Below are 27,428 nucleotides of genomic sequence, written 5' to 3' on the forward strand. Positions count from 1 at the left end.
ACGTCATGTTGGTGAAGACCGCGGGCTGACGTAAAGCACTCAGGATCCCATGGCCTCTTCCGGGCCAAAGGGCTTAATGGTTTTGGCTGTGGCGGTCATGGCCTAAAATAACATACACAGAGAGAAGATTGTGTGCACACACGTCTCGATGCCTATATTTAGGCCCAGGTGCTGGACGTCAGGCATCAAGGCAAACATCAAGGAAGTGAGAGAAAGGTACTGCCGTAGCAGACAACCCGCAGCACTCCAGGTTCAAACTAAATCCTTCCAGGTGCATTAAGGCTCCAAGATATAAGTTGAGGTGAAGAAAATGCCAGCACTCATTGTATGTCTATATAAGCTTATAGACTAAACAGATATTGATACATCTTAAACCCATTAGAATTGTTTAAAGACAATAGATAAATGGAAAACATTAATAGAAAACATTAAATATAGAGGTAAATTAAATCATGTAAAAGGATATACAATGAGTTCTGGCATTTTCTTCACGTCAACAAACATCAAGGAAGAGAAAGAACATCCCCGCACACTATAGTTTCTAGAGCTCCGAGACTTACTTTATTTAGAGGCAACAAAATTGCGATCTTCCACCTACACGGTCTTCAATCAGGCAAATATGAGATATAGGGCTGTATATTGCGTGTCTTAAGTACCAGGTCTTATTACCTAACTTGAGTAAACTAAAGACCTGGAGGCGTGATCAATGCCATTTGGCTATTCTGAGTGGCCAAAGAGCATTGATCACGCCTCCAGGTCTTTAGTTTACTCAAGTTGGGTAATAATGTAACATCTGTGCCCAGAGTCACATTGTTTTCTATGCATTTTTTGTTTACTATGCACTATTTTCATGTATTTTTATTTATTATTTTCCACCAATCTGCTATGCTATGAGTTTTTTTCTAGTTACCTGCTGGGCTATATGCCATGAGAAACCAGTTAGGCAACAGGCAGTGATTGGGAAGCCCCGCCCACAGCTCACCTGGCTGATGGAGTGAGGGGCAATCACATTGTTTGAGCCACCTGGAGAAATTGACTCTGTCAGTCCAGAGTGGAGGTGCAGAGAGACAGACAGTCTACTGAGGAGGCAAGAGGAGTATTTCCCAAGTCTTGCCATACAGCCATTTGGATTTTTCCCTTATTATTGGATTCTACCTTTGGATTAAGAGACCTTCTTCCCATTCCTGGAGTTTGGATTTCGATCGAGGACGGACTTCGCGTAACCGTGGGTGGTAAGAGGAGACTTACCACTACACAGCATTGACTGGGTTCCATTTTTTATTTATTTTGTGAACATTTAAATTTAGCTTTGGACAGTGACAGGACACTTGAGCATCACACCCATCCCTTTTTATTTTATTTTGATTTCATTATTAGTGACTATTTCGTTATTGAAAAGTTTATTTTGTATTGAGTTAATAAATCACAGTTAAGCTTATTTACTGATTTCTGTAGTGATTATTATTCTGAACTGACCCACCACATATGGTGTCTAAATATATTCTGTATTTTGTCATTTGTACGTGGCTCCCTTGAAAACGACATGGTGGTACTACATCTCAAGGTGTTATTTCCAATTAAATAATTAAACACAAGTTAGCTGAGAAGAACAATAATTGTATCAGAATGCTATGGTAACCACTAGCCGCAATTTGCAACTCTAGATTTTTTTACAATTGGTTGAATCTAGAGTTGCAATAACCTCCATCGACTTCCTATGCATGTTTTTTGGTTTGTGACCTCCTGGTCTTAAATTACGTTAAACTCACCAACATTGCAGCTGTAGTCCAAGCTTGAATTATCCTCTTTCGATCTGGTGTCGCTTGTTTATCATAAAAGTCCCCCGTAAAGATGTTATGAGATACTTCATGTCCAAAATATTCCACAACTATTATTCCGAGCCGCCATCTTGGATTTTTTCAACGTGCCATAAAACAAGACGTGAGGGGGAGCGCTTGTTTAATAGCGTCCCTCCCTCCCTAGGGTGTCGGCCTCTTCTTTGGGTGTCTTACCTGCGCAGGTAAGATTCTATTAAACAAGCGCTCCCCCTCACGTCTTGTTTTATGGCACGTTGAAAAAAATCCAAGATGGCGGCTCGGAATAATAGTTGTGGAATATTTTGGACAGAAAGTAGCTCATAACTTTTTTTATGGGGACTTTTATGATAAACAAGCGACACCAGATCGAAAGAGGATAATTCAAGCTTGGACTACAGCTGCAATGTTGGTGAGTTTAACGTAATTTAAGACCAGGAGGTCACAAACCAAAAAACATGCATAGGAAGTCGATGGAGGTTATTGCAACTCTAGATTCAACCAATTGTAAAAAAATCTAGAGTTGCAAATTGCGGCTATGGTAACCACCACATATAGTCCTAGCATTAGAATAGTATAGCCTATAGAATGTCTGTATACTATTAATGTCTGTATACAACGAATTGTGCAATGAATACATGATGGCCAGACAATACTAGGCTATACTTTGGCCTGCAGGGTACAGTACAGCTACTCAAGCAATACAAAACAATATGGGTTGTTGTTGTTTATTAACCCCTAAGTATGCTCTTAAACATTGACAAGCGGTTCGTGGACTGATGATTGATTGATTGGAGTAACACCAATCAATCTTGGGAAGGGCTTGGGATATACACGGCTTGGCAAGCCGTGGATCTACAAGCTACAAGTGTTTGCAGAATTACAGTAGGCGACATGTCAAGCACAACTCAATACAAAAAACTGTTAACAGTGAGTGGACGACTGACGACACCATAAAGCACTACACTTGTTTACAAGATAAGAGGGTCCACCTTGCCACAGAAAAATGATCATAAAGGAGACGAGTGACAAGTGGGACAAGTAGAGGGAACAACAACAACAACTCACCTTTTAGCACATGTGCTGTGTGGCGAGAGAAGACGAGAGGAAGTAAACAAAAGTCACGTGGACGCCTGTCTGTCTTTCCCCGCCTCCTGCACTCCATTGTGGCTCCGTCGCTGCTGAAAACAAAGCCTTTCAAGTCGACGCAGTGAAGGGACCAACATGGCGGACGACGGGCCGCAGTTTCCCCAAAACAACGACGAGCCACTACCGCGTCACGTGGTCTAACCTAGCGGTACCAGTGGAAAGCTAGTGTTGCCATGTCCGCTTATTATAAGCGACGTTTGATTGATTGATTTATTAACAGTTTGCAGAATTACAGTACATTTCAAGTACAACTCAATACAAAAACTGTTAACAGTGAGTGGACGACACCATAAAGCATTACACTTGTTTACAATAGGCCCCACCATTTTCAATTCATCAAAACATTTAGAGACGTACGAATATACACAACTATATAGCAAAAAATAAATTATCATAGGAGGTGAAAAGGGAAAAGAAACATATATACAGTGAGGGGGGGGGGACAGGGGTGGGTGGGCGGGATTCAGATTTTACGGGGTCCAGTTTCGAATTGCAGCCGTCCGTAGGTGCCCTGTGAGAGCAGTTTTGAAGGAGTCAAGGGATTTGCATGTCTTTTAATTGGGATGTCTCCCATTGGACGTGTGTTTCACTGTATACCCTGTACTGATTACATTTCTGTTTGACTGTAGGCTACCCTGTACTGATTACATTTCTGTTTGACTGTACCCTGTACCGATTACATTTCTGTTTGACTGTACCCTGTACTGACAGTGATTACATTTCTGCCAATAAAGTATTCAATCAATCAACATGCTCGCTTCTTTTGGGCTTGTTTTCATAGACCTGGGTTGCTTGCTTGCTTCTCTCACACAATCTGGCAACAATGATCTGGGGCATGCGCGGTAGTAACAACGAACCCAACCGTAGCAGCAGATGACATGAGCGTCTGTTATTGTTTCTCTGCTGGGAGAGAGACACACTGAAAACAAAGTAACCCGACACTGACTACTTCCCCCTTATCGACGAGATCTACTGTAAACCCCTGCTGCTGGACGACAGAGGAAAAAAGAAAGAACACTAGTAGTAGTATTTGATAAAATGGGTGCCGCGGGTTCGAGCACCGACGCCGAGAGAGAACCTCTCCTCGTCCCTTCTCAACCGTCGGAGCCATCATCCAGCAGCTACAACAACAACACTAACAACACCACACCACGGCCAGTGTACAGCAGGGTGTACGGCCGAAGATGGCTGGTCCTGGCCCTGTTCTCCATGCTGGGCTTCATGCAGGGCATGGTGTGGAACACCTGGGGTCCCATCCAGAACTCGGCCGCTCACGCCTTCGACTTCGGCAAGTCCGACATAGCCGTGCTGGTGCTGTGGGGTCCGGTCGGGTTCATTCCGTGGCTTCTGTTCATGTGGCTCATGGATAAGAAGGGTGAGTGTTTTTTATTTTATTATTTTAAACCAGTGTGGTTTTGATGTATTAACAGATTGGAGAATTTCAGAATTACAGTACATTTCAAGCACAACTCAATACAACAACTGTGGACGACACGATAAAGTATTACACATGTGTTTACAATAGGGTACACAGTGTCCTGCTCTGCTCAGCAGACTGACAACCCTGTCTGTGATTGTGTGTGATACTGTGATGCAACTGTAACCGTATATATTGTCTCTTTGAGTTAAAAATCGTTATTCAGTCAATTAAAACGTTATTCCAGACACACAGGGGGCCCATCTAGTACTGTGTTGACTGTGTCTCTGATTGTTACATGCTTAAACTAGACCAAGCTGACCAACAGGCAACAGACTTATGTAATTAATTATAAACAACCTCACAGTCTCACTCTGCCATTGGTTTGATAGAAATGAACGTTATGCACGTTTGTGTAAATGTTGCATGAAATAGTACATGCATGGTCATGTTATTCATAAAACTATTATAAGTCCAATGACTACTGAACAAGACAGATGCACACAATGTTTTACAACCCCAAAGAAATGTCAGTCCTGTGAAACCCAAACATTTGGGATTGTTCAATGTAATGTACGGTTAGGAGCTATTATTAATTCAGTGCACCGTCTTTTTCATATGAGAGATGGTCCTCATGTGGTAACAACAAACAGGCTAGTAAGAATAGGACTGCCTCATTTAGACTAGAGTCCTCCTAACGAAAAGACAAGAGGGCCACTTCAGTTGCGTACTCCTCCGTGAAAAGTAATATTCCAAGTGTGTGTTGCTCAAGCGTCATTAAAAATGGTAGCCACACAGACAAAGCAGCCACCAGTACAGTGCACTGCTCACCTCTTGACTTGAGCTGCTGTGTCAGAAACCGGTTGCTCCGCATCACCCGACTGTTGTACAACTTCCCCGTTCGTCTGACGCATCAGGTAGGTGGCCGGCATAAACATTACACTGTTTATGTCTGTCATCACAGTAGGAAAACAGAAAAGATCTTGTGACTGTCATGATGTTTTCAGAATGATTGGTCAAGGGAGTGTCATTCAAAGTACACAATGAATGCACTGACATGAAATTGTGTTATATTATACAATGTGAAACTAAAGGGGAAGACCTTAGCCTTTAGGCCCTTTACTTTACTTACTACAGTATCTGGTGCTTGATCTTGTATTGTTTCAGAGTTCATCATCTAGTAGGGTTTAGTTTAATTTTGAGGGGTGCAAACCAATATGAGGCAAAAACACTCCTTGGCCTAAATTCGGCCATAGCCTGCCCTGCACGTGCTAAAATGTGCCCAAATGTGCTGACCTCATCACATTTGTGATGACGGCTATGGCTGTTTTTAAGCCAAGGAGTGTTTTTCGTGCAAAACTAATGCTTGGAATGGATTCAGAATCATGAAAACCCCCTAAGTTTGGGTCTAGGGCCTCTAGGCATACACTAGCTCTGATCCATAAATGCCTTCATTATAGAGCTCTGCTACTATTCTCTTCCTGGCTCACATGTCAGACCAGCCTCTCTTCTGTTGTGGAAATAAAAAGCACCTTTTACCTACTCACCATTACAAAAGGTGGCTATGGGTGGGGCTATTAGGGCTATGGACCAGAGCTATAGGCATGCACAAACATGTATCCCGGACCCTAATCTCCCTGGGGGAAAAGAAAGTACAGTAGGCGATCATCCAGAGAGTCTAGATGGATACTAGACTAGCTTAAGCTATGTGATCCAAGGTATCGGGGATAAGCCCATGTAATGTGCTTAAGAGCATCGCGTGTACAGGCGCTGACAGTGGCAGACAGTGGTCAGAGGGAAGCTGCTGACCAACACATTAAATAAGAGCGTGGGTGTCTATTCCCTTTTCAATGTGCCAGTCAGACCCCTATAGGAGATGGATTGTTGAGGTGTTGCAGGTGGAGCGCAACACCTATACCGGTCCATCAACTTTCATAACATTGCACATACAATTATCTTTTATTTTCTTTACATTAGAACCTTTGCAGCACACTTCCCTGGTTGACTGAAGAGGTCTAGAACTAGAACTGCCAGGCCAACTGGTTTTGTGTTAAACTGTGATCCCTTGACCTCGGTTAACCTCGCCTCACCAGGCTTTCCACCACCTCGGAGGAAAGCCTGGTCTCTGTTTCAAAAGTCCGGAAAAGGAAGGTTCCTTCTAGAGCCCGACCGATAATCGGCCGGCCGATATATCGGCCGCCGATATGACCATATATGGGCCTGGCCGATTGGATCGTATCGGTGAATTTCTCGCAGATATACGCGATATGAATTAAAGCATGTTGCTGGTGAAATAGACTACTACTGGTGCAGTGATATGTTTTGCCCAGCAGCTCACTTGACTGAATAAGTTGAACAAAAGTCTTGAATAAAGACATTGGTTTAAGAAAGCAGCTGTCCTTACTACTGTCACTGTGTCTGTACCATTGCATAATCATATCGGCACAACATCTTTGCACAATTCACACAGAAAAAAGGTCTATTTTCATTCCAGCAAAAAAATCACTATCGGTGGCAAATCGGCTATCGGTGATTGTCCCCCTCTATCTTATCGGTTATCGGATCGGCCACACAAATCCATATCGGTCGGGCTCTTAAATTTCCGTCAATAAAAGCTCTCGTAGCCTGTAGCTTTTATTGAGAAAAAAGGAAGGAACCTTCCTTTTCCCTCGATAAAGTTGACGCCCGTTGTTCCTGCCTGTCGACTACAAAACAATACTACAACATGACGTAACGATATCATCCACTCCCGACCGGATCATATACCGAAATGAAATGGTGCCCAGGCTAGGGAATAGGGATCCCTTTGATGTGCTGTTTACAGCAGGGGTTCCAGAGGCCATAAACCCAACCAAAGGCCATAACCCGCTATTGTGAAATGGCTTTAATCAATGAAACCAAAGTCATGGAAATAGCAGATCTATTAAGCTCACAAGGCGTTGTGAACTTGTAGGTCTACTATTGTCACAGACAATGACATGGCTTAAAACAAGTAAGGACCCCAGAAGTGCTATATACAGTATACAAATACATACACTGTGTGTGTGTGTGTGTGTGTGTGTGTGTGTGTGTGTGTGTGTGTGTGTGTGTGTGTGTGTGTGGATTATTTAGAATTTACATCCGAATCTTTAAGAAATAATCACGGTAGAGAGTGGACTGAAACAATGTCACGTTTAATACAAGAGCGATCTGGATCTCCCAGGGAGACTGCATGCAACGCAGCCCGCAGAGCTGTTTACATGTGTCTCTCTTATACACAACGGAAGACCATAAATTACACTAGAGTGGTGGTCAGTGGACACGAGGAGCACGAGGAGCTATGTAAGAATCCTTCGTTTGACAGGCAGCCAACAGGTGGAACTTGGGAAGCCTCGCTTCCCAGTATACTGTGAGGTGTAAACGGGGACACTAGTATATGTGATGACTCATGTGTTTTCAAGAGTAGAAGTATTCTCATCTTCATAATTCCCATTACAGTGATTAACCCATTTTGAACTGAGGACGATTCTAAAGAAATTACTTCTGAATCCTAAACCGTTTTCTGAAAAACCCTATGTTTCTATGTCGGTGGTTCTCAAACCATTTCATGTCAAAGGATCCCAGAAATTATATGTAATTGGCCGCCGACCCCCATCTGATAATGTTGTTCCAGGGAACTCCCAGAAGCAAATATTTCAGTTAAAAACGTTCGCTCTGAAAGAATATATATTCAAAGATTTGCGCCACATTTTCACATTTTTTTTCAAAAGCTTATAGTGTGGCACTCGGTGCTGCGCTATGAGCGTGTAGATCTGCTATTTTTCAATAGCTAAAGTATAACATAATGCTAAAACATCAATGGGGTTCCCCTTCCCGCCCAGGATGTGTTAACAGAATGTACTGACATGCAGCTCCACAACTCCATATAGACATGTTGCAACCATGTCAGCCCTGTGTGGTGGCTGTTGATGGTGGATTGATGTGGTCTCCCTCTCGATAATAGTAGCCTGCCACTAGCGAGCTATACAGTGAGTGGCAGTTAAAGTGGGAACTGGAGAACGAGGAAGTGGGGAGAGAGTTCCCTGCAATGAGCATCGTATCATGTGCGTGAAACTGAGAGCAGAGACTTTCGAGTTGTTAGATGTCATGATCCAACGGAACGTAAGCCTATATCTTTTGGAGCTTTCACGTAGAGGCCAACATACAGAGAAGAGTGATAAGAGTAGAGTAATTCCCTGTTTAGTTTGACTGTTTAGCTTATTGTCATTAAAGGGCCCTTTTGCAACCAGATCTTATTTGAACCCATTTAGACCTGAGGTCGATTCTACAAATGTCTTCTAAATCCTGACAGTTTGTCAGGATTCATGTTCCATGTTTCTATGTCAGTGGGTTCTCGAACTATTTCAGCTCAAGGACCCCAACAAATATATGTAATTGGCCACCGACCCCCATCTGAAAATATGTTGTTCCAGGGACCCCCCCAGAAGCAATGATTTGAGTTAAAAACGTTCGCTCCGAAAGAATAATAGAATATATATTCAAAGATTTCCTCCACATTTTCACGATTTTTCTAAACTAGCAGATCTATAAGCTTGTAGCGTGGGACTGTGAGCTTGTAGATCTGCTATTTTTCAATAGCTAAATTATGAGATAATGCTTAAAACACCAAGAGGGGTTCCACCATTCCAGTTCAGAATGGGTTAATGATGTTTGGGAGACTAAAGCCCATCGCACACCGTCTGCGACCGTCTGCGGCGCGGCGCCGCCTGGAAAATAGAACTGTGTTCTATCGGCGGGCGGGGCGGCGCGGCGCGACGCGGCGGACGGAGCCGGTGTGCGATAGGTTCATCGAAAATAATGGAGGTGGCCGTGTCAGCCGCGCGGCGGACGCAGCCGGTGTGTGGTGGGCTAAACACTTCCCTGGGGGTTTTTACGTGGGTCATTTGTGTTTTTAGATATTTCAATTTCAGTATTTCAAAGTGTCCATGGGCTCCATGATGTCATGGACACTGGGCTCACTTCCTTCCTGGACTACAACTGCTCCTCCTCCTTGTCTTACTGAGAGACAAGATGTAGTCCAGGAAGTAAGTGAGCCCATGACATCATGGAGCTCATAAACACTAAAAACACGTATTACCCGCGGCCACATAAAACCCCCAGGAAAGTGTTTATTGTCTCCCAAACATCATTAAAATAAGAAATAAAGTGGCTCTTTAACTCCCTCCAACCCACCCTGTTCCTGTTCCTGTCCCCCTTTACCCGTCCCCATCTGTCTTCACTTCCATGTTGACGTATTCCTGTAGGCTTCTAGGTGGAGCATAGGGCCGCAATCACACCCCGCCATCGGACTCTGTTTTGAGCAGCTTTCCTCAGCTGGGCCCACGATAATCCGGTCGGCTTTGCCTCACTCTCCACTGATCTTCTCCAGGTTTTGGCCTCCCCACTTTTCTTTTGCCCTGTGGGTTCCAGTCCAGTGCTCGTCTAGCGAAGTAGGTTTTCGGTGGGTTATGTCCAATCCACCCCCACTTCCTCTTCTTCACATCCTGGCTGATGGAGTTTTGGTTGGTTTTCTCTCCGATTGAGATTTTATCGGGGCCACCTGATGTTCAGAATGCGCCTTGGGCATCTGTTGACAAATGTCACTTCCACAGTGCAGTGCCCTCTGCTATTTAGGGAGTAGGGACTTTAAGCAACGACGGCTACGGCAGTCCGCTCCGGCAACCTGGAAATGGACCAGTGCTCGATGGATAAACCTGCTACGGCAGAACCTGCACTTCCACATGGTGTCTACAACGCCATGTCATCAACCATGTTTATTGAAATTAGCTGTCATACATTTACACCGATTTGCTCCATCACCTCTCTCATGCTGTGTAATAATGTGTTGGCATGCTCTGAATGAAGAAATAACACTAAAACCATATTACCGTAACCATGTTTATTAAAACGTTTTTTTTTAGAATAACACAGATTGCTCCAGCACCTTCCTCTTTTCCACTGCTGATCGTGTCCAGGCTAGCGCATGTAAGCATTAAAGGCTTAATTCTTGCATGCGATGCCTGGGCACGATCAGCAGGTTGGGAAACACTGAATTAACCCATTCTGAACGGGAACCCATTTTGGTGTTGGCATCATGTTATGCTTTAGCTATTGAAAAATAGCAGATCTACAAGCTCATAGCGCGCCACCGAGTGGCGCGCTACGAGCTTGTAGGTCTGCTATTTTTGAAAAATCGAAGAACGACTGACATTTTTTAGAATCTGATCTCAGGTCAGAATGGGTTAATCAGACCAGTGTGTGTCCAGTGGAAACCTCGTATGAATCTGATCTCAGGTCAGAATGGGTTAAGCAATATCGGCAAGTTAGCTGACGCGCGACGGACGGGGTGTTTGTTTGACACATGCTGTATAGACGTGTCACCATGGAAACCAAAGATGGATGGGAAGTTGTTTGGGAACCCGTCGCCGTTTGCTTAACGATTTTGACGGCTACGGCGATTGCGTCGCAGCCGCCGTACATCCGCCTATAGCGGAGCCGTCCTGAAAACCGTCGTGGCTAAAAGTCCCTATTGTGTTCCTGTTCCAGGTCTACGGGTGTCCCTGTTGCTGTCGGCATTCTTCATGCTGCTGGGAGCCGGCCTGCGGAGCGTTCCATTGGGCGAGCCCGTAATTAGACGATGGTAAGTCTCCCCATGTTTCACGTTGTCACTGCCAGTCTCTCATTCTAAACTTTAGACACATACGGTATGCCTATCTGTGTCCACCACCGGTTATCGACATCGCCAGGCCACAGCCACTTGTTGGCTGCTCGGCACGGGCAATCGCTCGCCTCCCTGTTGTCGGCAGGCCTGCCTTTTTGTAAAAAAAAATCACATCGATGGGTATGGGTTTGTATACTCTTCAGTGGGAATAGCCTACATGCGACTTGGGACAATAGATGCGTCGCCATCATTGTAGTTTGGACATCGTTGCAATTATCTGTTTGGGAACAGACATTTAACGTACGGATTATAGCTTTAATGTTGTATTCATGACCTGCCAGATTTGTAGGCAAAATGAGAAGTTATACATTTTAAATCTATGCTTTTGTGTCAATTGTTTACCCTTTAATTTGGATTTGTGGGCTGTGTGGATCGGGGGTTTTCGTTGTAGAACTTCAATGTAAAATGCCAATTTATGGTTATTCTTTTCTTAATGTTTTGGGTGGGTATCAAAATGGCCAGCAATTTTCACCTGGAGATTTGGATTGTAAAATATGTGACGGTTTGTGTGGATTCCTGATTCCTCACTTCACCTTTACTGCTGCCGGCTGTCTCCCTCCCTGCGCAGTAAAATGTTTCTTAAATCATAATTTCCATACTGCATCGTATAGGGGTAACAAAAGACAAAATCAATACATATTCTTACTGTTTTCATTTTCCATACTTAGGCTTTGGTTCTTTTATTACACACAAAGGCTCGGGAAAGGTCATTCCAATTACGGTGCGGATATAAAGCTGTAATTTCAATGATTATTTCCCTCCTGGCTAATCTGCCATGTACATATTTAATATTGGGCATAGAAGGAAACTCTATTTCTTTCAATTTGGCCACATAGTACTTCCAGACCATGGATTTTTTATATATTTTTTATATTGGGCTTTCAATGAGCAGGTAGCCTCCATTCTCTCGTCTCTAGTCTCTAGTGTCCGTCCCATAAAACAGGCGAATTAACCCATTCTGACCTGAGATCAGATTCATACCAGGTTTCCACTGGACACACACTGGTCTGATTAACCCCATTCTGACCTGAGATCAGATTCTAAAAATGTCAGTCGTTCTTCGATTTTTCAAAAATAGCAGACCTACAAGCTCGTAGCGCGCCACTCGGTGGCGCGCTATGAGCTTGTAGATCTGCTATTTTTCAATAGCTAAAGCATAACATAGTGCTAACACCAAAACGGGTTCCCGGTCAGAATGGGTTAAGACCATTTGTTAGGTTTATAACCTGCTTTCCAATAATACAGACCAAATTGTACGGGGAATGAAAAGTCACTCATCATTTAAGGATATTTTGGAAAATGAGACTCCTGGTATCCCCCGTGATGGAAGCCTGTCAGTTCACAATTGAAAGTTGTCCATGAAAGCAGCTCTTATCAGTTTGCAGCAAAAATGGCAACCTTTACATTTACAATGACCTGTGATAGTTTTACTACTAAGTACTAGAAGGTCCAAACTGGGTTTTAGCCGTACTTCCAAGTCCCAAGCTAATTGCTTTTAGATTCTTAGAGTCAAGAACACAGTAGTTTGACATGGGGGGGGTCACCTCTCTGACTTGTGTTAAAATGATGATTAATGCATGGGCAGACTTCCTATCTCAGAACAGAACCTTGTCCATGGTTGTGCGTTACATAACCGCTCGGTGTTTTACAGCTGTAATTTTTTTTTTTTTTACAGGGTACTGTAGTGCTGAGTGAGGACTTATCCTTTTGTAACACGGCGTCATGAGTGAAAAACTTGGCGGGTCATGTGCTGCTGAGGCACAGGACAAGAGGGCTTGTTTGTTTGTCGTGTCGGGAAAGGTTTATTTTAGAGACCTGGGATGGTTTTATTGGGACAATTTGGGAGGGAGAAAAGAACTCTCCTAGCCCATGTAATACTAGCTTCATTGAACCCGGGCGTCAGTGATTTGCACGTCGGCTAAAAGTGGAATAGAGAGAGAGGGCTTAAATGATCAGGATGTAGTATTGACTGTAAGCTCTATATCTGCATGGGGGCTGGCCCACTTTGTCTATTCATCACTGGTAATGTTATGTATTGGGGTTTGTGATGTGCCCTTAAAGGGACATAGGATGTCCTGGTTTAGATTGTATTGGCTATGTGCTCACTATGGCACAGACAGAACTGTGGCAACTAGTAAACAAAAGATAAAACGGTAGATGGAGTTCACCAAGTGATTAAATAACACAGTAAAAACGACCTGCCGGGCGTCTATTGAAATGATTCACTTCAGTTTAGTTTGTCCATGTTCTATTTGACAGTTATTTGGCTTAGCACTCAAGCCAACAAACTATATAGGACTGTTACCCGAGTGTCTGTCGGTCCACTCCAAAACAGATCTTTCTTGCCTCACACTGAAGGCAGTGAGTAGCTCCCTTTGTCCCTGGTGACTTTGAAGTAAACCACCTGAACCTGATAGCGTCCATATTCTGGGTATGTCGGATAGTTCACGCAAAAAATAAATAAATATATATATATATTCTTTTTTTATAGATTACTCACCCCATAGAGACTTGAATTCATGGATAGTTTTTGTTACGCATTCCTAAGCCAATAATTTGATGACCAGCAGTGGTTCCCTATGGAGACTAGGGCTTTCACTTCTAGTGATGTTTACTAGTTGACTAGTTGCCTAGTTTACTAGTCAACTAGTTAGGTCAGCACATAGGTCAGCACATAATTTGGGCAAGTAGCTATGGCCGGTTTTAGCCCAAGGAGTGTTTTTCGTGCAAAACTAATGCTTGGAATGGATTCAGAATCATTAAAACCCCCTAGTTTCATACCGGTATGTCACATTCTACTTAAAGAATGATGACATTTTGCATTTTTTGCCACTTATTGTCACTTATTATGCTACTTACTCAAATTGCTCAGCGTGCAACTTTTAGCAACCAAGCTGAATTTCATCGGCCTTGATGCCGTCGTAATGACTGTTTTTACATTTGCTGAAAATGGCAGATCTACAAGCTCACAACGTGTAGCATGTTTTCAGCATGCAACCAAGTGTAAAATGACTTATACTGGATCTCTTGTCCACTAGTCCCTTCCTAACATTTTAGTCTAGTTTTTATTTGTTGACAATTGTCAGTATATTTAGTCTTAGTTTTAGTCATCATAGCTTCATAGTGGAAAAAGGTAGTCGACGGACATTTTTCGTCTTAGTTTTAGTCGACGAAATCAACACTGCAAGTGAAAGTGAGAATGTAGTGGAAGAAGAATGACACACAAACTGTTAGTTACTGTAGTCTACTTTTCAATGAAGACAATGGAATAAGCATAATATAGTATAGTATTATGCTTTCCTTCTATGCACTAGAGTGCTTTTGTAAATCCAGTTTTTCGCTATTTTGTTGAATGTTTCCCTCAATGCCACAGTTTCATAACAATAATGTAGTAGCAGGACATTGTGCTGTAGGAAAATGAAGCGGTTGTTCCCCAGATCCACCAGTAGGTGTCACTCTTCGCATGGCATTAGTAATAGCAACGATGGAGCTCTGACTGGAGAGTCCTTCACTCTCATCCGATGAGGTTGGAGCTATACTGTATACTGTACTGAGCCCTTGCTATGCCCTAGGATTCATAAAAAAAGATTATCCCTTTCCTCCCACATCAGCAGCGGGAGCTTAGATGGTGATTTTAGCCCATTCAGGACGACGGGAACCCCTTTTGGGTGTTTTTTAAAGCATTATGTTATACTTTAGCTATTGACAAAATAGCAGATCTACAAGCTCATACGAGCTTGTAGGTCTGCTATTTCTTTTAAATCGTGAAAATGTGGTGGAAACTTTCTTTCAGAGCGAACATTTTTAACTCAGATCTTTGCTTCCGGGGGGGGGGGGGGGAGGTCCCTGGAACAACATATTTTCAGATGGGGCTCGGCGGCCAATTACATATATTTTTTGGGGTCCTTGACATGTGACATGTTTGAGAACCCAACTGACATGAGAAACATGAGGTTTTTCAGAAAACTGTCTCGAAGTCATTTTGTAGAATCGTCCCTTATGGGTCTAAATGGGTTAGATTACCTCAGAGAGAGAGAGAGACAGGAGGCCTGTTGAGGCTGACGCCTGCCCTGTACTGTAACTCACTTGTTTTTAGTCCAGCTGGTTTGCTGGAGTGCTAGTGCTCGGATACGCTGGGAGTTCAAGGACATCGCAGGAGCCATCACATGTTTGCCTTTGATGATTTCCCACTCTGTGAGACCCAATGCAGGCCTGCAGTTAGCCAGGGTTAGTATCAGAGAGGACTCTCTCTCCTGACAGCTCGCTTGCAGATTGGATTGTTATATTATTTCTTTCTTCCCTGGTTGTTTTATCTTCAATGGGCAATTAGGGTTTTTTTTTGTGTGTTCTTTTCTTTTTTACCTACTCCCTTCCTCTCACCATATTCTCTTGAGAGTATAAAGTGCTCCTTTGTTTCGATTCCTCCAGCTCATTTGTACGAAATCAAAGAGAATTGTGAACTTTGGTGGAGAGAGGGGGGAAACACTATTATCTTGTTATCGGAGGAAGGAAGCTGTGACCCAGGTCTTTTAGTGGTGTTTTAACCCATTTTGATCTGAGGACGATTCTACAAATGCCTTCTATCCTATCCTATCATTATTATTATATGACAGTAATGACACGATATATCGTCTGGGATTTGGGATATTGTGATATATCATGGCACGTGTTGTCTTTTCCTGGTTTTAATTAGTGCAATATTGAACATTTTCCAGAAATAGTGAGCTTGTAGATTTTCACTATTTTGTAAAACATTATACATATTACTATATATATACTGTATACCGTCAATATACAATAAAATGTTATAGTCCGACTAATGATGTTGATTAATTTTTCCCCCCATATCCCCAAGCAGTAAGTATAAGTAAGCAGAAAATATCTGAGTCAGTGTGACATATGTGCCTCCCCCAGTCTGTGTGATTTGGTGGTGAATCTTGATACGTGCGATAATAATTGTGATGACAACACACTGTGGCCAGGCCTAAGTGTTTTATACGGTGTCATTTCACAACACCAGAAGCGGTGTGCCGGTCACACACACCAGGCTTCTCTTTCTCCCTCCTGACTCACTCCGACGACAGGGTTCATTCACGTGGCGACCATTATAAGTTAGTCATCTCTTCGGTGAACACCCTCCCTCCCTCCCTCCCTCCCCTGTGCTCCTTCTCCCTGTCACCATGACAACACCCCCCCCCCCAAGCCTTCCATTGATTGATTCATCCTTCCTTTATTAGAGTATAGTCTTTGATTAAGAAGAGCCAGTGCCCTCTTTTCCTCGTCGCGACTCCTCATCTGTATGTATGACGAACAACCCTTATGGAATTTATGATGGTGTCAGAAAAATCTGAGCAGGGAAGAAGAGAAACTCGGTGCAGGGTGATGAGAATAAGAAAGTTAGGGAGGTCATTGCGTTGCGTGCGCACGTGTGTGTGTGTGTGTGTGTGTGTGTGTGTGTGTGTGTGTGTGTGCGCGCGCAGACTGTAGTGTAAGCCTTGAGATGTATAGAATGAAGATCAAGGAGAGGATCTCATTCTTCCATCGATCCGTCCGGTCACTGAAACCACGTCTCCTTGTCCATGAATGGTTCCTTTCTACTATCAGCTCTATAGAGGAAAGGGGATTACAAAAGAATGGCAGACAAATGTGTGTTGGAACATACATACTAGTGCACTTCTTTTTAGTTTTCTGTCTGCAGTCTGAGCCCTATAGCGTACCTCTCTTCGTACCTCTTCTGACAACACTTCACAATCCAATGTGTTGTGAGTGAGCTTGTATTTGGCTATTATCGGGCGAAGGGTTTTGGTGTAGTGCAGTGGGTTTTCAACCATTTTGATAGCAGCCAGGGGCCAATTTATTTTCTGCATTTGAGCCACGGACCACCATCTGATGTTAACAATAATGTTTTGTTTTTGTCCATAATTCCTATGCTGTATTGATGTTTAGGAGAGATAACCATGAGCAAAAAAAAGAACAATTCTACATTCTCATTGTTTAGACTTCTTGTAAATGGACTAAAAGTAATGCAGATGTTTGACAATAATTTAACTCTTTAGAGCTCTCAAGAAGAGTTAAAGATCTATAAGTGTCCATTTGGTTACCAACTCTCCATCATTTAGCTGGGGACCACCAGAGTAATATAGTAAGAGAGTGGCGTTGACTCCCATTGTAAGTAACGATGGAATGCGGAAGTGCTCATTCTATCTCAATGGGATAGTTCCAGCCATAGGGGCAATGTTTGGAACTATAGCCCACAGGCACCCGCTTTGCGGCGAGATCAAAGCGTGTCGCTTCTCTCCTACACTCTGGGGACCACCTGGAACCCTCTCAAAGGACCACTGGTTGAAAACCACTGGCGTAGTCATGGGAAACGAGGAGCGGACCAGGCAATGCCCCAATATAGGGTTTTAATGTACAGTAACAAGGAATGTGCATTATCATACTTCCTCCAGCTGGATTTGCCAGAATGAAGTCTTTTCTTGTCATTTTGCAGAGCTTGTAAAAAAAGGTCATTCATGCTTTTTTTTTTTACTTCGTCACGCTATTATGCTATTATACCTCCCTCTGGGCTCAGTAAAAAAAATAAATAATAAGACATGCAAATATACACCCACCCACCCACCCACCCTAAGCTTCTTTTCACTGGCTTGAATTTAATTTAAAAACTTTTATTTGAAAGCCCTAAATAGCCCAGGATCTTAGTTACACTTTAGATGAACCGGAGTGCAGCCTTTAGATCGTCAGATAGTCAGATCTCTCTAGGATTGTAACTTCATTACCTGTAGTCGGGGGGGGGGGGGGGGTATTAATCAAATCTGGGAATAAATGTCTTACCAAGAATTATCTTCACCAATGTGTTTGTAAAGTTGTCTACTAACATATCCCACATTGGTTTCTATTCAACCACCCTAGGGACATTTTGGACAGCTGCTGAAAGTTGGGGTATCATCAACAGCCAATATGATGGCAAAAAGTTCTACATTTCATTATGCTTTAAGTAGCATGGGGCGTGTCAAACTAGGGGGTTTTCATGATTCTGAATCCATTCCAAGCATTCGTTTTTCACGAAAAACACTCCTTGGGCTAAAAATGGCCATAGCCGTCATCACAAATGTGATGAGGTAAGCACATTTGGGCATAGTTGGGCAAGTGGCTATGGCCAAACTAGGAGGTCTATGGCCAACCTAGGGGTCAAACTAGGGGGTTTTCATGATTCTGAACCCATTCCAAGCATTAGTTTTGTGAATGAGAAGAACGTGATGCTGAGGCGGCTCAATGAACGGCCGGCAGCAATTAACTGCACTGAGTTTCCTGAGTGAACTTGCTCCGCGCATACATGTCTGTGACAGACGCAATGCTCATTAGTAGTAAAAAATGTTTTTTTATCTTATTTTCAAAGCTTTATTATTACTGTTGTTCGGTTTACATATCATTACAGTATTGCAGAACTCACCAAACTTACATTTCACTGCTTGTAGTATGCTTGTATGTTGTATGTTTCAGTGACAAATTTACCTTGTTATTCATGACTCTTGACCACTTGGTCACTTCAGTCTTTCTCTCCTTCTCTCTCTTTCTCCCTCATCCTCCCCCCCCCTGTCTTGGCTTAGCCCTGTGAGATGGCTCTGGGTGAACAACAGTGTCCTCGCTGAGCAGCACACACAGACAGACAATCAATCAGCTGCGCGCTACGGGGGGGTCCCCGGGGGTCCGGGCCGGGCTGTCCGTCTGTCTCAGACGGACTGTTCTAGAGGGAGATGTTCCGCTGAGCAGCTGAGCAGAGAGAGGGTGGTGTGGTGGTGCTTGGCGAGGGCATCGCGGGACGTCTCCTCCGAGTATCTTCTGATTGATTCTCTGTCCTCTTGCACAACTCGAAACGCATTGTGCAAGACTGGGGGAACTTTGGACTGCGGGGGTTGGCAGCACCAGGATGGCAAGCTGTGTCTGTTAACGACAGCCACTTAAAATGTTTTTTAGTAACAGGTTTTTTTTGTGTTTGTTTTTCTCCTCTCCTCTCTCTCCCTCCATCAAGGTTGATCCACGGAGGTCAGCTGCTCAACGGCCTGGCCGGCCCCACCATCATGAGCGCCGGTCCGCTGCTCTCCACCACGTGGTTCGCCCCCGACCAGCGGGCGACCGCCACGGCCGTGGCCTCTCTCGTCAGCTACCTGGGCGCCGCCACGTCCTTCGTGGTGGGGCCGCTGCTGGTGCCGGCGCCCAACGACACCACCACGCTCACTCGCCACTACTACAAGGCGGCGGCAGCGCCGCCGCCGGGGGAACCGTTCTCCGACGACTACATCCGAGACAGGATCCAGCTGCTTATGTATTCGGGTACGGAACTAGTGCGGTGTTGTTTTCGTCGACTAATTTAACTTTTTCTAGTTGGTTAGTTTAATTTATTGTCCCATGTGTGGAATTTTGTCTTCGGTCTCAACAACAGTAAAAAACTATCAGCTTACAACTAAGACTAAATATATGGACAATTTCGTCAACGAATAAAAACAAATGTTAGGAAGGGGGAAGGGACTAGTGGACAAGAGATCCAGTATAATTCATTTTACACTTGGTTGCATGCTGAGAATAGCCGATCTACTGCGACGCGTTGTGAGCTTGTAGATCGGCTATTTTCAGCATGTGTAATCAGCCATTTCGACGGCATCAATACATTTTAGTCGACTAAATCGACTGTAGACTAAAACTAGACTAACACTAATACATTCCAGTTGACTAAAATGTGACTGAAACTAAATGAAAACTATTGAAGAGACTATGACTAAAACTAAAATCAAAATGTGACAACACTGACGGACCGGGGGGGGAGATGGATGGTGTCACAGTACATCATGTCTGTCCGCTCAGCCCAGAGATACTAATAATACGATATGGTTCGAAGGGGAGGCAGAGAGTTTTTCACCAATACTGGGGGAGAAAAAAAAAAAACCTGACGATAATCTTCATAACGTCCTTTCAGAAAAATAAGATTGCCCAGAATGTTCTGCTTAACCCATTCTGACCTGAGATCAGATTCATACGAGGTTTCCACTGGACACACACTGGTCTGATGAACCCATTCTGACCTGAGATCAGATTCTAAAAATGTCAGTTGTACTTTTTCAAAAATAGCAGACCTACAAGCTCGTAGCGCGCCACTCGGTGGCGCGCTATGAGCTTGTAGATCTGCTATTTTTCAATAGCTAAAGCATAACATGATGCTAACACCAAAACGGGTTCCCGGTCAGAATGGGTTAACTAATTCAGAAAATTAAAAGCATGCTGGGGAAAATAGAATCCGCCACACAGTGTGCAGTAATAGATTTGAGGCTGTGGCTTTTTTTTTTGTTTGACCTAAGATTGCATTCCCAGAAATTTTCAAAGGACAAAACAGACACGTTTTGCAAAAACCCCGAGCGTTTGAGCCGGTCATCGGAAATATTAAAGGTCTGTCGGCATTTTGGAGAGAATGAAAGGTTCTCCCTCTTTGAAGTGCAAAATGTTCCACACCTGTGGAAAGCCACCAATCAACAGCTTTTGCCAAATGAAAGGACGAGAAAAAAGGGGCGACTGGAAGATTGATGCATGCTGGCATATAACCCTGTCTGCCGGCAAGTAATGTTCAGCTGCCTCTCAATCAATCCACTGTATTATCCCATTTAGACCTGGGAATGATTCTAAAAAAAATTTCTTCTAAATCATGACAGTTTTCTGAAAAACCTCATGTTTCTATATCAGTGGTGCTCAATATTTCATGTCAAGACAAATTATATGTAATTGGCCGCCGACCCCCATCTGAAAATGTCCCTTCCAGGGACCTCCCCACCAGAAGCAAAAAAATTGAGTTAAAAACGTCCGCTCTGAAAGAATATATATTCAAAGATTTGCACCGCATTTTCACGATTTTTAAAAAAATATCTAAAGGATAACGTTACGCTTAAAAAACACCAAAAGGGGTTCCCAGCCCAGAATGGGTTATGGCAGGGACAGGAGGAGAGTGATTTGCGGGGATTCTTTTTCTGGAAAATGGCACTAGTTGAAAAAGTCCTGTTGCCACTCCATCTTGTTGTGTGACAAGATGTGTCTATACTATAGGATCTCGTGCCAAGCTGTGTGCAGTGCGTTTGCCAAGTCGGCTGGGGTTGGGACTGGGAGAGTTTTGTAAGGGGGACTGGCAGTATTTACTCTGTCTACACTGCAGGGAGACGAGTGTCTCCTTTCCTACCGGATCGCTGTAACATGGCAACCATGACCCCTTCTGTGACAGGAGGATAGCACTGCCAGGCAGAAATAATAATAATAAAACTTTATTTGTATAGCACCTTTCATGACATGAAATGCACTGCAGCTCAAAGTGCTTTACAGAGCATGGAGTGTAGAAGTAGGTCTTAAGCTGCACTTTAAAAATGTCTACAGAGGCTGCCTGTCGAAGGTATACAGTGGAAGTTTGTTCCACGCCGTCTGCCCGTAGAAGCAGAAAGCTGCTTCACCGTGTTTTTCACCATTATTTTAGGCACTGCGAGCAGGCCAGCAGTGGAAGATCTGAGGGGGGCGGATTGGGACATATTTAGGCAGGCAGTCATGTAGATAGGAAGGTGCGAGACCATTGAGAGCTTTATAAACAAGTAAAATTATTTTAAAATCAATCCTAAAAACAACCAGAATGCATTGGAGTATAATATGTTCTCTCTTAGTTTTAGTTAAAACTGTGGCTGCCGCATTTTGGACAAGTTGTAATCTGTCAGTAGTTTTCTTTGGCAGGCCATAAAAAAGTGCATTGCAGTAATGAAGCTGAGAAAAAAACAAAGGCTTGGATCAGCGTTTTGCTTCGTCCAATAAAAGCGACACTCGAAGTACCCAGCCTATAGGATGTTATACATTGGCCATTATTTGACATTTTCTTCGGTATCTGGTATTATGCAGTCAAGGTGTCCTGATCTTTGGAGGACGTCACGTGACTCTATCTATAAGCAGGGAGACAAAATACAACCACCCCAATTGTAAGTTATATTGTAGGCTATTAACATACTCTACCAGTACCACACAGATTGGACAAAATTACATTTTATTCATTCAGTTAAAAAGTGACATAGTGCGTGCCTTACAGGGTTATTTATGTTTACTTGATTGCATTAAGTTAAATGTTCCAAAATAAAAACTTTCATAAAAGTTTCTCAAATTGATAAGAAAAATGTGCACTTTTTGACAATAATATACCCACTGTGAATCTGCTGGTAAAAAAATGAGTCAGGCTCTAAAATGGACTATTTGTCTGACTGTGTATATATATTTTTTTTATACCCAGTTCTGTCCACTGCTAAAAGTAACGGCATGTAAAAACGTCACAATGTCACCGCGAACTATTCCACAACGTTGGACGGATCGGTCTGGTCAGGTGATCGGTGATGATGATGATTACAGCTCTCTTCTCCATGAAAATAACCTGTTTCCCCCCCATGTCTCTCTCTCTGTCTCTGTCTCTGTCTCTGTCTCTGTCTCTCTCTCTCTCTCTCGTGTCTGTGTGTGTGTGTACATCCTGGCTCCAGAGTTCGGAGCGATCGCCGTGCTATTTGCCGCCGTCCTGCTCTACTTCCCGTCGCGCCCACCCCAGCCCCCGAGCGTGGCCGCTGCCAGCCAGAGACTCAGCTACAGGAGCAGCATCCGCAGACTCCTTAGGTACACACACACGCACACACAATTTAACCCATTTTTGACTGAGGTCGACTACAAAAACAAAGTCCTGACAGAAACCGAATGTTTCGGTCAGTGCTCAACCCTTTTCATGTCAAAGGATCCCCAGAATTATCTGTATTTTGGCTGCAGACCCCCATAACATGTTGTTTGAGGTCTCCCAGAAGCAAAGATTTGAGTTAAAAAAACATTCGCTCTGAAAGAATACATAATTATACATAATATTCACAGATTTGCGCCCACATTTTCACAACCTTTCACGAAAAAATAGCTAAAGCATAACACAATGCTTAAAACACCAGAACACTATGTCTGCCCAATTTTTATTTGGTGACATAAAGGAAGAGAACAAGAGCACTTTCCGGCATGTATCACCGAGGATGAAAACACGACAGAGCCTGGGGGGCTTTCCATTGCAACAATAGAACAAACACTAAAATACATGACAAATGGGGCGCCCGCTGGCCTAGTGGTCCAGGCGCACCATGCCACATATAGGCACTGGCCTGTGACGGCACGTCGCGTGTTCGAGTCCCGTTCATGATGACCTTTGCTGCGTGTCTCTCCCCTGCTCTCTCTCTCTCTCTCTCTCTCTCTCTCTCCTGTCTATCTTCACTTGATACTTTCAATAAAGCCAAAAACAAATCTTAAAAATAAACTGATAAACACATGACATCACAACGACAACAATACGTAACCATACATATCATATGGTACACATGGGTACACAGGAATGTCATCATTTGTGACCAGATTTGACTGAGAGCCTGCCATCGCGCAACCTCCAGCTTTTCACCAGAGGAGAAAACCTTTTGAGTTAATAGCACAGGAAGACTCTTCACACACTAGAGCATGTCTGAAATAATATGTATACATGAGACCACAGAAGTGAACCTTTCAAGCCTGTTTTCTCAACTCGCTGTTTCCTGCAAGACATTACTCTATAAGCCATACCACCAAAACTGGTGGGGCAAACGAAAATTAAAAAAATAAAATCCAAATGGCAGTCCCTCAGTCAAATTTGGACACAGTTGATGGCCTAATAAAAATGTTGGGGGTCCGTGAACCTGAAACTGTAAACCCCTAGACCTAAAAGTCTGGCTCCATACAAGTTCTCTAACAAAATGGGGCTTTTGATGCAATATTTAGAGTCATCCAACTTGACATGACTTTGATTCAATTTTGGCAAAGACATGGAGATAAAGAAAATTAAAAAAAAAATTGCTTAATTTGAAATGAGTTTCAGTCCAATTATATTTGACATAAAGGGAAGGGATCAATAGGGGGCCTTTTAACGGTCCTCACTAATTACTAAGATTGGATCCTTATATTTGGGGACGTGTGCACAATTCGTCCCTGTCTTAGAAAGTTAGAGAGAGTGAGGCAATGTTACTTTAGGAAAGGATATGGAATCTTAACTCATTTAGACCTACCGGTAAGTTCGATTCTACAAATGTCTTCAAAAATCTAAACGGTTTTCAGAAAAACGCCTCTGTTCTCAAAACTATTTCATGCCAAGGACCCCCAGAATTATCTGTATTTGGCCGCCAACCCCCATCTGAAAATATGTTGTTCCAGGGACCCCCCTCCCCACAAGAAAAGATTTGAGTTAAAAAAAAGTTAGCTCTGAAAGAATATGCATTCAAAGATTTGCGGCACATATTTTAACGATAAAAAAATAAATAGCAGACCTCGAGTGCCGCGCTACGAGCTTGTAGATCTGCTATTTTTCAACAGCTAAAGCATAACATAACGCTTTAAAACACCAAAAAAGGGGATTCCCGTCCATAATGTGTTAATGAAGAGGTCGCCATGTGCCTGCTTGGCACCATCTGCTGAGGTTGTTATTTAATGGGCTTCAAACAAATACAGTAGCAGGCGGCTCTCCCCCCTAGATTAATTACCCAAGCTTTATAAGATGGCCCTGTGTCACCGTTTGAAAAATACATCGGCGACTGTTTCTCTACCGCAGGCCGCAGGCATCAGTCTGTTGTTGTGACGGCGTCTCTCTCTACTCTATGAGAGATTAACTTCACGTCACCAAGTTTTCCACCTCGGAGGAAAGCCTATGTAATATTCTGGGACTCTAAATAACCACACTTGGAGAGCATTCAAACACAGGTCTTTACTTGGTGACTCTCAAAGCAGAACTGAACACGCACACGGCACACTCAGACGCTACAACAGGCTGCATGGGATCTTGCTAATCGGCACAGGTGGAAATAATGTTCTCAATCAGTGGCATGCTCTTTCACCTAGAAGACACTCTATTACAGTCTAGGTCTGTGTTCCAACATCGACCGCGTGAACGGGTCTGGAGCGGATGGTAATGTTACGAACGTCATGTTGTAGTCTTGTTTTGTAGTCATCAGGCAGAGGAAACTAACACAAGGCGGAATAAGAATTCCGCCATTCATAGCTACTGATTCCGTCTTGTGGTTTCCTGCCAGATGACTACAAAATCGTTGACTACAACATGACGAGAGTTACCATCCGCTATAGAGCGCCGCAGTCCCGCCCCCTTTCAGAAAAGCGAGTGGCCCAGGAAGTGGAACCCCCATGCATTCTCCCATCGGCACTAATATAATTTATTTAAAGACGGTTACGCCGCGGACAAAGCCAATTCGGATCGTGACGAATCATGACAATGAACACAATATTTTGGGACGATCAAATCATTAGAAAGAAGAAAAGAAAGTCAGGAGACAACACTATTTGTTTTATTTTTCGTCTTATAAATTATTTGATCGGCCCAAAATATTGTGTTCATTGTCATGATTCGTCACGATCCGAATTGGCTTTGTCCGCGGCGTAACCGTCTTTAAATAAATTATATTAAAAGTGCCGATGGGAGAATGCATGGGGCTATCACTTCCTGGGCCACTCGCTTTTCTGAAAGGGGGCGCTCTATACCCGACCGGATCAGACTGGACAGGACTGCTAGGACAAGGGTTTGAATTTGAGTCATGTCTCAAACCTATCATCTGGGTATTCCTCCCTCCATCTCTAAATGTATTTTTGAGAGGCGCTATGCTAGCCCATCTTGGGGAAAAAATCACACTTGTGTGAAGTGACACAAGTGTGTGTGTGTCCTTTATCCATCCTGGCTTGTTTCTTGTATAAAACAACATTAGTTACAAGATGTATTGATATTGGCCACATGGCGTCTGCGTCTCTCTGGTCACTCTGGTAGCCCCTCCTGTTGTTTTTGGCAGCAAATTTCTATTTTAGTTTAGTCATAGTCTTTGGACTGAAACTTCATTTAGTTTTTGTCATATTTTAGTCACCTGGATTGTCTTAGTGTTAGTCTAGTTTTAGTCGACTAAACTAGTCCCTTCCTATAACATTTTAGTCTAGTTTTTATTTGTCGACGAAATTGTCAGTATATTTAGTCTTAGTCATCATAGCTTAGTTTTCATTTAGTTTCCATTCGTTTTTGTCAGTGAAAATGTAGTCGACGAACATTTTTCGTCTTGATTTTAGTCGACGAAAACAACACTGCCTCCTATAGGCACAGCTTTGTGCGTTTGTGCCACGGAATGTCGGCGATTCGATTTGGCCCGAGCAAGGAATGTGACCATGTGTAGATTGTGTAGATTGTCTCTATTACGGGAACGGCAACATCAGTGTTCCCAAAACACTAACGGAAATCAAGATTCAAGACTTTTATTGCCATGTCAACAGAGTTGATTGGAATTTGTTTTAAGTGCTCTAAAAACAGACCTACAACTAGACACATATTCACATCACATATTCAGACGGCATAGAAAAAGATACAAAAGGTACAAACCTCACATGAGAGGGACCAATGCATAAGAAGACGTTACAATTCATGTTGAATGAATAGCAATTCATCGCAGTTCGTCGTTCTTACGAAGCAGCTTCACGCTGTAAAGTGCGAGTGGCAACGTCTTTACCATTCAAGTGGCCTTCGCGACCACTGCTGATGCCAGCCAACTAGATAATTACTCAGCCATCCGTGCTGTCTGACTCTGTCTATCCGTCCATCCATCCATACAGCCTGTCCGAATAGGATCAGGGGTTAACCCATTCTGACCTGAGATCAGATTCATACGAGGTTTCCACTGGACACACACTGGTCTGATGAACCCATTCTGACCTGAGATCAGATTCTAAAAAATGTCAGTCGCTCTTCGATTTTTCAAAAATAGCAGACCTACAAGCTCGTAGCGCGCCACTCGGTGGCGCGCTATGAGCTTGTAGATCTGCTATTTTTCAATAGCTAAAGCATAACATGATGTGAACACCAAAATGGGTTCCCGTTCAGAATGGGTTAACCTATTTAGGCCTGACGTGGAAATTAAAAAGAATTCTTCTAAATTCTGACAGTTTTCTGAAATTCCTCAGACAGTGGTGCTCAATATTTCATGTCAAGGACCCCCAAAAAATATTTGTAATTGGCCGCCAAACCCCATCAGAAAATATGTTGTTCCAGGGACCTCCCCCCAGAAGCAAAGATTTGAGTTAAAGTTTGCGCCACATCTTAAAAAAAAAGCAGACCTACAAGCTCGTAGCGCGCCGCTCGTAGATCTATTCTTCAACGGCAAAAGTACAACATTATGCTTGAAACACCAAAAGGGGTTCCCGACCAAAATGGGTTAAT

At 43.3% G+C, this 27,428-nt stretch overlaps 2 protein-coding genes across 2 annotated transcripts in view; one reads left to right on the forward strand and one right to left on the reverse strand.

The window, feature by feature from the left end:
- Positions 1-1,545, reverse strand: part of hspbap1 (hspb associated protein 1) — a gene marked incomplete at its 5' end in the record, with an annotated part of 18,315 nt that extends 16,770 nt beyond the window's left edge. Inside the window, one exon of the mRNA XM_080786021.1 lies at positions 1,524-1,545. Coding sequence (XP_080642147.1) covers positions 1,524-1,545 — 22 coding nt within the window. The remainder of the gene's footprint in view (positions 1-1,523) is intronic.
- A 2,296-nt stretch (positions 1,546-3,841) lies between these two features.
- Positions 3,842-27,428, forward strand: part of slc49a4 (solute carrier family 49 member 4) — a gene marked incomplete at its 3' end in the record, with an annotated part of 60,571 nt that continues 36,984 nt past the window's right edge. Inside the window, exons 1-4 of the mRNA XM_080786022.1 lie at positions 3,842-4,338; positions 10,945-11,038; positions 19,152-19,453; positions 22,660-22,789. Of these exons, the coding sequence (XP_080642148.1) occupies positions 4,002-4,338; positions 10,945-11,038; positions 19,152-19,453; positions 22,660-22,789 (863 nt within the window). The 5' untranslated portion in view covers positions 3,842-4,001. The remainder of the gene's footprint in view (positions 4,339-10,944; positions 11,039-19,151; positions 19,454-22,659; positions 22,790-27,428) is intronic.

The sequence above is a fragment of the Protomyctophum bolini genome, assembly GCF_963924005.1.
Source record: "Protomyctophum bolini genome assembly, chromosome: 16".
Lineage (NCBI taxonomy): Eukaryota > Metazoa > Chordata > Actinopteri > Myctophiformes > Myctophidae > Protomyctophum > Protomyctophum bolini.